Source organism: Carassius auratus, chromosome 1 (assembly GCF_003368295.1).
Source record: "Carassius auratus strain Wakin chromosome 1, ASM336829v1, whole genome shotgun sequence".
NCBI lineage: Eukaryota > Metazoa > Chordata > Actinopteri > Cypriniformes > Cyprinidae > Carassius > Carassius auratus.
Window position 1 is genome coordinate 8,680,709 of NC_039243.1, and position 15,377 is coordinate 8,696,085.

At 40.9% G+C, this 15,377-nt stretch overlaps 3 protein-coding genes across 3 annotated transcripts; all 3 read left to right on the plus strand.

Annotated features, from left to right (window-relative positions):
• The first annotated feature begins 6,683 nt into the window (after positions 1–6,683).
• On the plus strand, positions 6,684–8,238 carry LOC113108928 (CD209 antigen-like). Its single transcript, XM_026272360.1, has 4 exons — positions 6,684–6,854; positions 7,224–7,654; positions 7,723–7,826; positions 8,091–8,238. Exons 1-4 carry the CDS (start codon positions 6,746–6,748, stop codon positions 8,236–8,238), a joined length of 792 nt encoding a protein of 263 aa, XP_026128145.1. The 5' UTR covers positions 6,684–6,745.
• A 968-nt stretch (positions 8,239–9,206) lies between these two features.
• On the plus strand, positions 9,207–11,690 carry LOC113106091 (CD209 antigen-like protein C). The gene is made up of 4 exons (XM_026268080.1): positions 9,207–9,998; positions 10,361–10,746; positions 10,815–10,918; positions 11,184–11,690. The coding sequence occupies exons 1-4, from the start codon at positions 9,890–9,892 to the stop codon at positions 11,329–11,331; spliced, it is 747 nt and encodes a 248-aa protein (XP_026123865.1). The 5' UTR covers positions 9,207–9,889; the 3' UTR covers positions 11,332–11,690.
• Positions 11,691–13,008: 1,318 nt separating this feature from the next.
• Positions 13,009–15,064, plus strand: LOC113108937 (C-type lectin domain family 4 member A-like). Its single transcript, XM_026272370.1, has 4 exons — positions 13,009–13,117; positions 13,480–13,949; positions 14,018–14,121; positions 14,385–15,064. Exons 1-4 carry the CDS (start codon positions 13,009–13,011, stop codon positions 14,533–14,535), a joined length of 834 nt encoding a protein of 277 aa, XP_026128155.1. The 3' UTR covers positions 14,536–15,064.
• Positions 15,065–15,377: the final 313 nt, after the last annotated feature.

The following is a 15,377-nucleotide window of genomic DNA, read 5'->3' on the forward strand; positions in this document are numbered from 1 at the left end:
GTTTCTGCTGGCCAGCCGAGTCGGCCTCCCCTCAGAGATCCTGACTGACCAGGGAACCCCCTTTATGTCCCGGCTAATGGCTGACCTCTGCCGGCTGCTGCGGGTGAAGCAGTTGAGGACCACTGTTTATCACCCCCAGACTGATGGCCTCGTAGAGAGATTTAACCAGACCCTCAAGCAAATGCTCAGACGTGTGGCGACGGAGGACAAGCGGGATTGGGACCTCATGATCCCCTACGTGCTCTTCGGGATCCGCGAAGTTCCCCAGGCCTCAACTGGCTTCACCCCCTTCGAGCTCCTGTTTGGCCGTCAACCCCGGGGCCTCTTGGACGTGGCCCGGGAAGCGTGGGAGCAGCAGCCGGCCCCGCATCGTACCGTCATCGAACATGTCCGGCAAATGAGGGAACGGATCGACCGAGTGATGCCGTTAGTCCGGGAACACCTCACCAGGGCCCAACAAGCGCAGCAACGTCATTATGACCGGACAGCCCAGCCACGGGAGTTCCAACCGGGAGACCGCGTCATGGTCCTGGTCCCCAGCTCCGCCTGCAAATGTCTGGCCTCCTGGAAGGGGCCCTACTCGGTCGTCGAGAGGGTTGGACCGGTCACTTACCGCCTGAGACAGCCGGGACGACGGCAGGCGGAGCAACTCTACCACGTCAACCTCCTAAAGAAATGGGTGGGGACCCGGGACCAAGTAGCTGCCCTAAGCCTCACCGAGCCCGTGGTTGTGGATATCAACCCCCACCTTTCGGCTGCCCAGAAGACGGAGCTGCAGCACCTGGTCAGTCAGTTCCAGGATGTGTTCTCCTCTCAGCCCGGGCAGACCAACGTGCTTCAACACCATATCCGAACGCCCCCAGGAGTCGTCGTTAGGCAACGGCCCTACCGAGTCCCGGAGGCTCGTCGGCAGGCTATTGAGGAAGAGGTCCAACAGATGCTAAAGTTGGGGGTAATAGAACCATCCCGGAGTCCGTGGTCCAGCCCCATTGTGATGGTCCCAAAGCCGGATGGCACCCTCCGCTTTTGTAACGACTTCCGCCGCCTGAACGAGGTCTCCGAATTCGACGGGTACCCCATGCCTCGGGTGGACGAACTGCTGGACCGGCTAGGAAGGGCCCGGTATATCAGCACCCTAGACCTAACCAAGGGCTATTGGCAGGTACCGCTCTCCGAGGCCGCCAAGCCGAAAACCGCCTTCTCCACCCCCAGTGGCCACTGGCTGACCGGACCCTTCCCTTCGGCCTACATGGGGCCCCCGCGACGTTCCAGCGGATGATGGACATCCTCCTGCGGCCTCACCAAGCTTACGCGGCCGCCTACCTGGATGACGTCGTGGTCCACTCCGAGGCGTGGGACGAACATCTGGATCGTCTGCGGAGGGTGCTCTCGGAGCTCCGGCGGGCTGGACTTACCGCCAACCCCCGAAAATGCCACCTAGCCCTCTCTGAGGCCAAGTACCTGGGCTATCAAGTCGGCCGAGGACTCATCCGGCCGCAAGAGAAGAAAGTTGAGGCCATCCACGCCGCACCAAGACCGGAGACAAAGACCCAGGTACGAGCCTTCTTGGGGTTGGCGGGTTATTATCGTTGTTTTATCCCCAACTTCTCCTCTTTAGCCGCCCCCCTGACAGACCTGACCAGGAAGGGGCAGCCGGAGAAAGTATGCTGGACCCCGTCGGCGGAAGAAGCCTTCTCCCAGGTGAAAGCAGCCCTCACGTCCTCGCCGGTACTCCGCGCCCCGGACTTTAGCTGCCCCTTCCTGCTGCAGACGGATGCGTCTGACACAGGACTAGGAGCGGTCCTCTCCCAAATTCAGGAAGGTGAGGAGCATCCGATCATCTACATCAGCAGGAAGCTGTCCCCCGCCGAGAGGAAATACGCCGCTGTGGAGAAGGAAGCCCTGGCCATCAGGTGGGCAGTCCTGGAGCTCCGGTACTACCTCCTGGGCCGCAAGTTCACCCTGGTAACCGACCACGTGCCCCTACAGTGGATGGCCCGCGCCAAGGACACCAACGCCAGGGTGACTCGCTGGTTCCTAGCGCTCCAGGACTTCCACTTCGAAGTCCGCCATCGAGCTGGGGCCGCCAACGCGAACGCCGATGGCCTCTCCCGGATCTGGACAGCTTATGCAGGTCTGTCAGGGGTCATTCCCCACCCTCCCCTAATCTCACCCCTACTTTCTACATGTCTTCGCAGGACCAGAACGACGCTTAGGGGGGGGGGGATGTGACGAGCACTCCCAGAGGAATCAGCGTCGCCCTGGAAACCAAACCAAAACACCTGCACGTCCTCGTCACCGGCTGATCGGTCACAGCTGCTCCCCATCAGCCAGCACATGGAAAAGCAGCACATGTTGCACTGAGAAGAGGTTCTCAACCAGAACGCAAAGCTGGACTAACCCCTCTCTCCTATCCCCACAGAAAGCAGCGAGTGACCGACAGCCCACACCCTTTGGAGCACGTCAGGACACCCACTTTCCCCTTGATTGGCACAGAGGAGCACGGAGAGCACACGGGGAGCACCAACCAGCGGAAAGCAGATCAGGACACTTCACCAGGCACCCTTCACTTTTCAATAAACCCACCCTCCGGGGCTTTTGATTTCACGTACCTCTTGTCGAGTGGTTCTTCACCCCGTGACAATATATATATATATATAACAATGTCAAGCAATAAAGTTTTCCACTCAAATCATCCAGATAACTGAAATTTATTAACAGCTCATCAAAAGTTCTAATACATAAATAGGCTTAGCTGGTAGCAAGTTGAAACCATAAGGGTTCAACAACCCCCAATATATCATGTGCAAAAGTGCAATACTTTAGACCAGACAAAAACAGTAATTCAAAACAGTGACACAGGCCAGCTCCTAAAACAGAGCCAGAAAGACACCCTCCTTTTTGAGCTAAAACATTCAAAATCATTTTTAAAACACCACACATCAAATAACATGAATACAAAAATACACATTTAAGTACAGCACAATATAAAACAAACTTATTTTTTAAAATATATTTTAACCATATATATCACATACGTAATACCAGCTAGACAACAGTTTTCCAACTCTGGCTGAAACCATCATTGCCATCTGCACAAAACATTTAAATGCACATGATTATACACAATCACACTTTTAAAAAGTATTACATCCAGCATTTTAACATACCTAACAACAGCTACGGCAACTGTTTTCCAAAGCTGGCACAAACCATCATTTCAGTCTCCAAGAAAAAAATCACCACTACTCATCAAGCAATCAGCATGCACCTGCCATTACTCAAAAGCTAATGCCATCGCATTCATAAAGTACACATGGGCTAGAAACCACTGTAGTCACCTTACCAAACAGGACTACCATACTATACAATACTATAGTGTTTGTAGCCATTACAGTATCTTATGTTAACTACACGTTTAATGTCGTGAATTTGTCAAAAACATTTCCACACTACACCATCAGCCCTTAGAGCATGCGCAATCAGCAACAGCTCTCCTATGGACACTATGACCACGTTCACCCCTGCCACCCCCATCCCCGTTGGGCAAAGGGTCGAAATTACTTGTTTGTGCTTCGTGAACACACTCACAGAACAACATTTGCAACACTTCCTCATAAACAACTCTTTATTAGCAATTTGGCGATTTTTTTTCTCACAGATTTCACAATTTCCTTTCACGCTACACTGTAAAAAATCCAACTCACAGTTTGTATGACACACTCAGTTTTTAAAGTTAATTCAACAATTTATCATTAAAAAGGTTGAGATAACACAGAAATGTAAGTTAAATAGAAATTTAGATCAATTTGTTACACCAAATTAATATTTCAAGTTATAACAACTAACAACTTTAAGTTGGTTATTAGTATTGCCCACAAAGGCTGATGTGCATGCACAGTTTGATCGCTTTTTTATAAACAACGCCATTTTCATTTTTCCTGTTTCATTTTCGAGTTTCCTTAAGCGGTGTCTGTTTTTTTCTTCATTGTGATTGCTCCGGTAAGTGTACTTCTATGTGTATCAATTCACAATATTATTTAACCCTTAAACAGGCAAGAGTGGAAAATGATAAGCAAAAAATATTTTTATATCATGTTTTACATCATCTGAGCTTAAGTAAAACATATCCAAAATAATTTTTGAAATATTTGATATATTTTGGATTTTATGAGTTGTCTCCCAGGTCACGTTGCCTGATTAGGGTATAAAAAAGGACCAAGTCATTAATCTGTTAACTGTTACTGGCCTACTTGCCACTGCATGCTTAAACAATTATATCCTATACTTTACCTGATGTACAGGTAAATAACCTGGAGTCAATAAAGTCGTTGTTTTTGCTATTTTTGGACCAAAATGTATTTTCGATGCTTCAAAAAATTCTAACTGACCCTCTGATGTCACATGGACTACTTTGATGATGTTTTTCTTACCTTTCTGGACATGGACAGTATACCGTACACACAGCTTCAATGGAGGGACTGAGAGCTCTCGGACTAAATCTAAAATAACTTAAACTGTGTTCCGAAGATAAACAGAGGTCTCACGGGTTTGAAACAACATGAGGGTGAGTTATTAATTACATAATTTAGATTTTTGGGTGAACTAACCCTTTAAATCCCCTTCAAGATTTCCCACTGGAATGCCCATGATCTCCACCAGAGGGTACTCCTTCCATGACTTTTGATATTCACCCAGGACTCCATTTCCCACAATCCTTTGCCTGGACTCATCAGCAATCACTCATCACCTCATCAGTCACACACTTTAAGAATGGCACACACACTCTTGTTTAGCCTGTAGTGTTCTCCTTGTTTTTACTGTTTCTGACCCTGTACCTCTTCCTTGTTTTTGGTTGTTTGTTGACTACTTATTCCTCACCTCCTCATGGGTCAGTTAGAGAATGGAAAAGTACTTCTAGATGGTTTAACGTTTAACTGGTCACAGGCTGGAGGACAGAGAAGTGAGCATCAGTTTGAGTAGTGAGAAGCACCCAGTGCACTTGCTGCTACTGTACATGTCCTTCATCATAAATACAAGTTTGGCCTGTTTAAGATTGTCTGAGTCCATTTGAGTGTTGACAGACTCTTTTTGTTGGCTTTTGAAGCTGATAACATGAGGTTGAATGTACAGGTCCTTCTCAAAAAATTACCATAATGTAATGATAAAAATTAAACTTTCATATATTTTAGATTCATTGCACACCAACTGAAATATTTCAGGTCTTTTATTGTTTTAATACTGATGATTTTGGCATACAGCTCATGAAAACCCCAAATTCCTATCTCAAAAAATTAGCATATTTCATCCGACCAATAAAAGAAAAGTGTTTTTAATACAAAAAAGTCAACCTTCAAATAATTATGTTCAGTTATGCACTCAATACTTGGTCGGGAATCCTTTAATGACTGCTTCAATGTGGCGTGGCATGGAGGCAATTAGCCTGTGGCACTGCTGAGGTGTTATGGAGGCCCAGGATGCTTCGATAGCGGCCTTAAGCTCATCCAGAGTGTTGGGTCTTGCGTCTCTCAACTTTCTCTTCACAATATCCCACAGATTCTCTATGGGGTTCAGGTCAGGAGAGTTGGCAGGCCAATTGAGCACAGTAATACCATGGTCAGTAAACCATTTACCAGTGGTTTTGGCACTGTGAGCAGGTGCCAGGTCGTGCTGAAAAATCTCTATAAAGCTTTTCAGCAGATGGAAGCATGAAGTGCTCCAAAATCTCCTGATAGCTAGCTGCATTGACCCTGCCCTTGATAAAACACAGTGGACCAACTCCAGCAGCTGACATGGCACCCCAGACCATCACTGACTGTGGGTACTTGACACTGGACTTCAGGCATTTTGGCATTTCCTCAGGCAAAATTTGCTTTCATCCGAAAAAAGTACTATGGACCACTGAGCAACAGTCCAGTGCTGCTTCTCTGAAGCCCATTTCCTGCACACTCCTGTGCACGGTGGCTCTGGATGTTTCTACTCCACTTCCGCAGGTCCCCCAAGGTCAGGAATCGGTCCTTCTCCACAATCTTCCTCGGGGTCCGGTCACCTCTTCTCGTTGTGCAGCGTTTTTTGCCACACTTTTTACTTCCCACAGACTTCCCACTGAGGTGCCTTGATACAGCACTCTGGGAACAGCCTATTCGTTCAGAAATTTCTTTCTGTGTCTTACCCTCTCGCTTGAGGGTGTCAATGATGGCCTTCTGGACAGCAGTCAGGTCAGCAGTCTTACCCATGATTGCGGTTTTGAGCAATGAACCAGGCTGGGAGTTTTTAAAAGCCTCATGAATCTTTTTCAGGTGTTTAGAGTTAATTAGTTGATTCAGATGATTAGGTTAATAGCTCGTTTTAGAGAACCTTTTCATGATATGCTAATTTTTTGAGATAGGAATTTTGGGTTTTCATGAGCTGTATGCCAAAATCATCAGTATTAAAACATTAAAAGACCTGAAATATTTCAGTTGGTGTGCAATGAATCTAAAATATATGAAAGTTAAAATTTTATCAGTACATTATGGAAAATAATGAACGTTTTCACAATATGCAAATTTTTTGAGAAGGACCTGTACAAAACACAAACTAAGTACGGCTCTGCCTAGAGTTTTTAAGTGTGACTAAGACTTTGTCAAAGACCATTGCGAAATGAAACCACTTCCTGTGTATCCTTAACACTTTTGTAAACACTAATAAACATTTCAAAGACAACTGCTCATCTGTAAAGACGTACTGTCCGATACATTGAGAAATGGATTTTGAGGATGTTTATCAAAATGTTGAACGCAGAGATATTGAGAGCACAACTGGAGCTCAAACTCAGGGTCACGGCTGGGATGAAGAAAAAGATCTCAAGCACAGTAAGAAGAAAATTACTGTAAAGCAGAAATGGTGTCACAGATGGTGTTATCAAAGTTTGAGGAAATGAGAATCGTCACATAAAATTTCAAATATTAAGAGTGAAATATCAATGTTTCCGTTTGTAAATGAAGTGTATTAGCATGGATTTATTGTACTATTTATTTTTTCAAAATGTTCTTGTTTGCATATTTTATAATCGCAATTTCAGATGACTTATAAAAACATACTCATAAAACAAAAAGGCATATTACCAAAAGTCTATTACCAAAAGCCATAGTAGATGACCTAACCAGGTTGATTTGAAAATTAATTTCTAATAACATGAAGAGTATTAACAGATATTTGTGTGTTTTGTTCGTGTTTGTCAGGAGGAAGTAGATATTTGGTGTTGATCTCAGTGGGTCTCGGGCTCATTTGTGTTCTTCTGCTGGTCTTCATCATACTGCTCAATATCACCATCACAGCAGAGAGAGACATGACAAAGAGTTACAAGAACACCGTTGAAGAGCTCAATCAAACCATCAACAGCTTACATGACAATAACACTGATCTAAAGACTGAAAAACACCAACTGCAGAACAACTTCAACTCTTTGAATAAGAAGAACCTGGTCCTTGAGACCAGAGTCAATGGTCTCACTGCTGAGAAAGACCAGTTACAGAGAGATTTTGACTCTTTGAATAAGAAGGGTCCAGTTTGTTTCTTCTTGTCCACTGAGTCGAAGAACTGGTCTGACAGCAGACAGTACTGCAGGGATCGTGGAGCTGATCTGGTCATTATCAACACTGAAGAGAAGCAGGTGAGTTTGTGTGAGAGTCTGTTAATGAATGAGAGCAATCACACTTATTCCTGTTGTTCTTCACACAGAGGTTCATATCTTCATTAGTCAGTGAGAGAGTGTGGATTGGTTTGTCTGACAGAGAGAAGGAGGGCGTCATGAAATGGGTGGATAATTCACCACTGAAACGAGGGTAAGAGCTAAACATCACTATCTTTGATTCTCATTATAAAATCACAACCTTCAGAAGAAAGCAGAAGAGAAAACTCTTACACAAAAAACACAACCACAATTAAAGCCATTTTACTGTAAATTATTTAAAGAAAACTCTTATTCTCTCCTGCTCCAGCTTCTGTACTACTTTAGTTTACTCTTGAAACATACTATTATACTGAGTATTGTTGATTTCATAAATTTGTGCTCCTGGAAATCTGAACATTTGATACATGTTGTTCAGGTTTTGGTTCAAAGGTCAGCCAAACGACAGTGGAAATCAGGACTGTATTGAACTGAATTATGAAAGAGGGAACACAGGATGGTCACCACTGAAGAGCTGGAATGATCTTTCATGCTCTAACAAGAAAAAGGGGATTTGTGAGAAATAGGGTTCATCTCGTCTTTTGGTTTTGCTTTTATTATCTAATATAATCATTCTAATTGTAATCACATATGTTCTGATTGAGATCCCTGCCTTTGAAATTTGTTAGAAGGAAAATGTGAAAATCTAATTTTCTTATTGTTATAATAATCTTTGTTTCTCATGATGTGAATTTGGTGATCTGGGACACAAAACCTCTGATGTATTCATGTTTTGCTGCATCACAAGCAGCTCTATATTAATATGATCTTAGTTCAACTGTTATCATGATCTCATGTGTTGATCTTAAGTGTTGAGGAGACAATCACAGTAAACTACAGAAGTCTAAAGTGTCCAGATTACTCTTAATCACCTTCTTACTCTTATATTGAGTGTATGTGTCTTTGAGTTGAACTGATTTCTGTTTGAATAAAATGTTACATTTCTATCATTACCAGAGTAAACTGTGCATTTTTGTTTTCATTTCACACATCATTATTGTGTGTCTGCTTTATTGCTCTGTTTCCTTCAGTCCAGCAGGGTGCAGCAGAGAGCAGGTTTATCAGACTGAACTGATCAGAGAGGAAGAGGAACAACAGAGAAACCATTTTATTTCTACCAATTTATGATTTTTGTAAAAATCTTTCAATCGTAAAAAAAAAAAACTTTTGTCACCAAGTATTTTCATGTTTGAACATTAATGAATAAAAAATACAGATTATTTTGGCTTAAAGGGATAGTTCACCCAAAAAAGAAAATTACCAAGCCATTTTAGGTGTACATGACTTTCTTCTTTCAGATGAATCCAATCAGAGTTATATATATAAAAATATCATGGCTCTTCCCAGCTTTATAATGGCAGTCAATGGGTGTTTTTTGTCAATAGTCTAAAAGTCCCATAAAGTGTAACCATCCATAAAAAAATGTGCTCCACACGGATCCGGAGAGTTAATAAAGGCCTCCTGTAGTGAATCCATGTGGGGTTTTTTTTCAAACAAAAGAAATATTAAATATTATCAATATTTAAAACTTTATAAATGGTAAACTCCAGCTTCCGCTAACTGTCGTATATGAGAATCCAAACACACCGAAAGTGGGACAAAACAGCACGGTATTAAAGTGTTCGCATGGACCGAGCTGCAGTCATCAATCTCTCATCATCTCATCAGTCACACACTTTAATAACAGCACACACACTCTCACACTGATATTGTTAAGCCTGTAGTGTTCTCCTCGTTTTCCTGTTTCTGACCTGTTTGTTGACTACTTATTCCTCACCTCCTCATGGGTCAGGTAGAGAATGGAAATGTCCTTCAAGATGGTTTAACGTTTAACTGGTCACAGACTGGAGGACAGAGAAGTGAGCATCAGTTTGAGTAGTGAGAAGCACCCAGTGCACTTGATGCTGCGTTTATTTTTTAAGGTTGTGTGAGTCCATTTGAGTGTTTACAGACACTTTTTGTTGGCTTTTGAAACTGATAACATGAGGTTGAATGTACACAACACAAACTAACTACAGCTCTGCCGAGAGTTTTTAAGTGTGACTGAAAGACTTTATGTCAAAGACCATTGTGAAATGAAACCACTTCCTGTGTAGCCTGAACACTTTTGTAAACGTTAATAAACATTTCAAAGACAACTGCTCATCTGTGAAGACGTACTGTCCGATAAAGTGAGAGATGGATTTAGAAGCTATTTATCAAAATATTGATCGCAGAGATACTGAGAGCACAACTGGAGCTCAAACTCAGAGTCACGGCCGGGATGAAGGAAAAGATCTCCAGCACAGTAAGAAGAAAATTACTGTAAAGTAGAAATGTTGTCACAGATGGTGTAATTAAAGTTTGAGGAAATGAGAACCTTCACATACAATTTCAAATATTTATATGACTGAAATGTCTGTTTCCATTTGTAAATGAAGTGTATTAGCATGGTCTTATCTTTCTATTTACTTTTTCAAAATGTTCTTGTTTGCATATTTTATAATCGCAATTTAAGATGACTTATAAAAACATACTCAAAAAACACAAACAGGCATGTCTATTACCAAAAGCAATAGTAGATTACTTAACCAGGTTGATTTGAAACTTAATTTCGAATAACATGAAGAGTATTAACAGATAGTTGTGTGTTTTGTTCATGTTTGTCAGGAGGAAGTAGACGTTTGGTGTTGATCTCAGTGGGTCTCGGGCTCATTTGTGTTCTTCTGCTGGTCTTCATCATACTGCTCAACATCACCATCACAGCAGAGAGAGACCTGACAAATGGTTACAAGAACACAGTTGAAGAGCTCAGTCAAACCATCAACAGCTTACAGGACAAACACACTGATCTAACACAGAAGAACCTGGAGCTGGAGACCAAAGTAAAAGATCTCACTGCTGAGAAAAACCAGTTACAGAGAGATTTTGATTCTTTGAACAAGAAGGGTCCAGTTTGTTTCTTCATGTCCACTGAGTTGAGCTGGTCTGACAGCAGACAGTACTGCAGGGATCGTGGAGCTGATCTGGTCATTATCAACACTGAAGAGAAGCAGGTGAGTTTGTGTGAGAGTCTGTTAATGAATGAGAGCAATCACACTTATTCCTGTTGTTCTTCACACAGAGGTTCATATCTTCATTAGTCAGTGAGAGAGTGTGGATTGGTTTGTCTGACTCAGAGAACGAGGGCGTCATGAAATGGGTGGATAATTCACCACTGAAACAAGGGTAAGAGCTAAACATCGCTGTCTTTGATTCTCATTATAAAATCACAACCTTCAGAAGAAAGCAGAAGAGAAAACTCTTCCACAAACAACACAACCACAATTAAAGACATTTTACTGTAAATTATTTAAAGAAAACTCTTATTCTCTCCTGCTCCAGCTTCTGTACTACTTTAGTTTACTCTTGAAACATACTATTATACTGAGTATTGTTGATTTTCATAAATTTGTGCTCCTGGAAATCTGAACATTTGATACATGTTGTACAGGTTTTGGCTCAAAGATCAGCCAAACGACAGTGGAAATCAGGACTGTATTGAACTGAATTATGAAAGAGAGAAGCCAGGATGGTCACCACTGAACAGCTGGAATGATTTTTCATGCTCTGTGAAGAAAAAGGGGATTTGCGAGAAATAGGGTTCATCTCGTCTTTTGGTTTTGCTTTTATTATCTAATATAATCATTCTAATTGTAATCACATATGTTCTGATTGAGATCCCTGCCTTTGAAATTTGTTAGAAGGAAAATGTGAAAATGTAATTTTCTTATTGTTATAATAATCTTTGTTTCTCATGATGTGAATTTGGTGATCTAGGACACAAAACCTCTGATGTATTCATGTTTTGCTGCATCACAAGCAGCTCTATATTAATATGATCTTAGTTCAACTGTTATCATGATCTCATGTGTTGATCTTAAGTGTTGAGGAGACAATCACAGTAAACTACAGAAGTCTAAAGTGTCCAGATTACTCTTAATCACCTTCTTACTCTTATATTGAGTGTATGTGTCTTTTGAGTTGAACCGATTTCTGTTTGAATACATTTTTTTATTTCTATCATTACCAGAGTAAACTGTGCATTTTTGTTTTCATTTCACACATCATTATTGTGTATCTGCTTTATTGCTCTGTTTCCTTCAGTCCAGCAGGGTGCAGCAGAGAGCAGGTTTATCAGACTGAACTGATCAGAGAGGAAGAGGAACAGCAGAGAAACCATTTTATTTCTACCAATTTATGATTTTTTTCATCTTTCAATCATTAAAAAAATAATATTTTGTCAACAAGTATTTTCATATTTGAACATTAATGAATAAAAAAATACAGATTATTTTGGCTTAAAGGGATAGTTCACCCAAAAAAGAAGAAAATTACCTTATAATTTACTCACCCTCAAGCCATCATAGGTGTTCATGACTTTCTTCTTTCAGATGAATCCAATCCAATCTATAAGTAATATATAAACAATATCATGGCTCTTCCCAGCTTAATAATGGCAGTCAATGGGTGTTTTATATCAATGGTCCAAAAGTCCCATAAAGTGCAACCATCCATAATGTGCTCCACAAGGATCCAGAGAGTTAATAAAGGCCTCCTGTAGTGAATCCATGTGTTTTTTTTTTTCAATATTTAAAACTATAAATGGTATCTGTCGTATATGGGAAGCCAAACACACCAAAAGTGGGACAAAACAGCGTGGTATTAAAGTGTTCGCATGGACCGAGCTACACTTGTAGTCATCAGTCTCATCATCTCATCAGTCACACACTTTAAGAACGGCACACACACTCTCACACTGATATTGTTAAGCCTGTAGTTCCCTGTTTCTGACCCTGTACCTCTTCCTTGTTTTTGGTTGTTTGTTGACTACTTGTTTCTCACCTCCTCATGGGTCAGTTAGAGAATGGAAAAGTACTTCTAGATGGTTTAACGTTTAACTGGTCACAGACTGGAGGACAGAGAAGTGAGCATCAGTTTGAGTAGTGAGAAGCACCCAGTGCACTTGCTGCTACTGTACATGTCCTTCATCATAAATACAAGTTTGGCCTGTTTAAGGTTGTCTGAGTCCATTTGAGTGTTTACAGACACTTTTTGTTGGCTTTTGAAACTGATAACATGAGGTTGAATGTACAAAACACAAACTAAGTACAGCTCTGCCGAGAGTTTTTAAATGTGACTGAAATACTTTATTCTTGTCAAAGACCAGTGTGAAATGAAACCACTTCCTGTGTAGCCTGAACACTTTTGTAAACATTAATAAACATTTCAAAGACAACGGCTCATCTGTGAAGACGTACTGTCCGATACAGTGAGAGATGGATTTAGAAGCTATTTATCAAAATATTGATCGCAGAGATACTGAGAGCACAACTGGAGCTCAAACTCAGAGTCACAGCCGGGATGAAGAAAAAGATCTCAAGCACAGTAAGAAGAAAATTACTGTAAAGTAGAAATGTTGTCACAGATGGTGTTATTAAAGTTTGAGGAAATGAGAACCGCCACATACAATTTCAAATATTTATATGACTGAAATGTCTGTTTCCATTTGTAAATGAAGTGTATTAGCATGGTCTTATCTTTCTATTTACTTTTTCAAAATGTTCTTGTTTGCATATTTTATAATCGCAATTTAAGATGACTTATAAAAACATACTCAAAAAACACAAACAGGCATGTCTATTACCAAAAGCAATAGTAGATTACTTAACCAGGTTGATTTGAAACTTAATTTCGAATAACATGAAGAGTATTAACAGATAGTTGTGTGTTTTGTTCATGTTTGTCAGGAGGAAGTAGACGTTTGGTGTTGATCTCAGTGGGTCTCGGGCTCATTTGTGTTCTTCTGCTGGTCTTCATCATACTGCTCAACATCACCATCACAGCAGAGAGAGACATGACAAAGAGTTACAAGAACACAGTTGAAGAGTTCAATCGAACCATCAACAGCTTACAGTACAAACACACTGATCTAACACAGAAGAACCTGGAGCTGGAGACCAAAGTAAAAGATCTCACTGCTGAGAAAAACCAGTTACAGAGAGATTTTGATTCTTTGAATAAGAAGAACCTGGTGCTGGAGACCCGAGTCAAAGATCTCACTGCTGAGAAAAGCCAGTTACAGAGAGATTTGGACTTTTTGAACAAGAAGGGCCTAGTTAATTTGTTCATGTCCACTGAGTTGAGCTGGTCTGACAGCAGACAGTACTGCAGGGATCGTGGAGCTGATCTGGTCATTATCAACACTGAAGAGAAGCAGGTGAGTTTGTGTGAGAGTCTGTTAATGAATGAGAGCAATCACACTTATTCCTGTTGTTCTTCACACAGAGGTTCATATCTTCATTAGTCAGTGAGAGAGTGTGGATTGGTTTGTCTGACACAGAGAACGAGGGCGTCATGAAATGGGTGGATAATTCACCACTGAAACAAGGGTAAGAGATAAACATCGCTGTCTTTGATTCTCATTATAAAATCACAACCTTCAGAAGAAAGCAGAAGAGAAAACTCTTCCACAAACAACACAACCACAATTAAAGAACTTTTACTGTAAATTATTTAAAGAAAACTCTTATTCTCTCCTGCTCCAGCTTCTGTACTACTTTAGTTAACTCTTGAAACATACTATTATACTGAGTATTGTTGATTTTCATAAATTTGTATTCCTGAAAATCTGAACATTTGATACGTTGTTCAGGTTTTGGTTCAAAGATCAGCCAAACAACTACAATGGAAATCAGGACTGTATTGAACTGAATTATGAAAGAGAGAAGCCGGGATGGTCACCACTGAACAGCTGGAATGATTTTTCATGCTCTGTGAAGAAAAAGGGGATTTGTGAGAAATAGGGTTCATCTCGTCTTTTGGTTTTGCTTTTATTATCTAATATAATCATTCTAATTGTAATCACATAAGTTCTGATTGAGATCCCTGCCTTTGAAATTTGTTAGAAGGAAAATGTGAAAATCAAATTTTCTTATTGTTATAATAATCTTTGTTTCTCATGATGTGAATTTGGTGATCTAGGACACAAAACCTCTGATGTGTTCATGTTTTGCTGCATCACAAGCAGCTCTATATTAATATGATCTTAGTTCAACTGTTATCATGATCTCATGTGTTGATCTTAAGTGTTGAGGAGACAATCACAGTAAACTACAGAAGTCTAAAGTGTCCAGATTACTCTTAATCACCTTCTTACTCTTATATTGAGTGTATGTGTCTTTTGAGTTGAACTGATTTCTGTTTGAATACATTTTTTTATTTCTATCATTACCAGAGTAAACTGTGCATTTTTGTTTTCATTTCACACATCATTATTGTGTATCTGCTTTATTGCTCTGTTTCCTTCAGTCCAGCAGGGTGCAGCAGAGAGCAGGTTTATCAGACTGAACTGATCAGAGAGGAAGAGGAACAGCAGAGCCAGCATTTTATTTCTACCAATTTATGATTTTTAAAAAAATCTTTCAATCATTAAAAAAAAAACATTAATTATTAAAAAAAATACAGATTATTTTGGCTTAAAGGGATAATTCACCCAAAAAAGAAAATTACCAAGCCATCTTAGGTGTACATGACTGTGTTGTGTTTACAGATTCTTTTTGTTGGCTTTTGAAACTGATAACATGAGGTTGAATGTACAAAACACAAACTAAGTACGGCTCTGCCGAGAGTTTTTAAGTGTGACTGA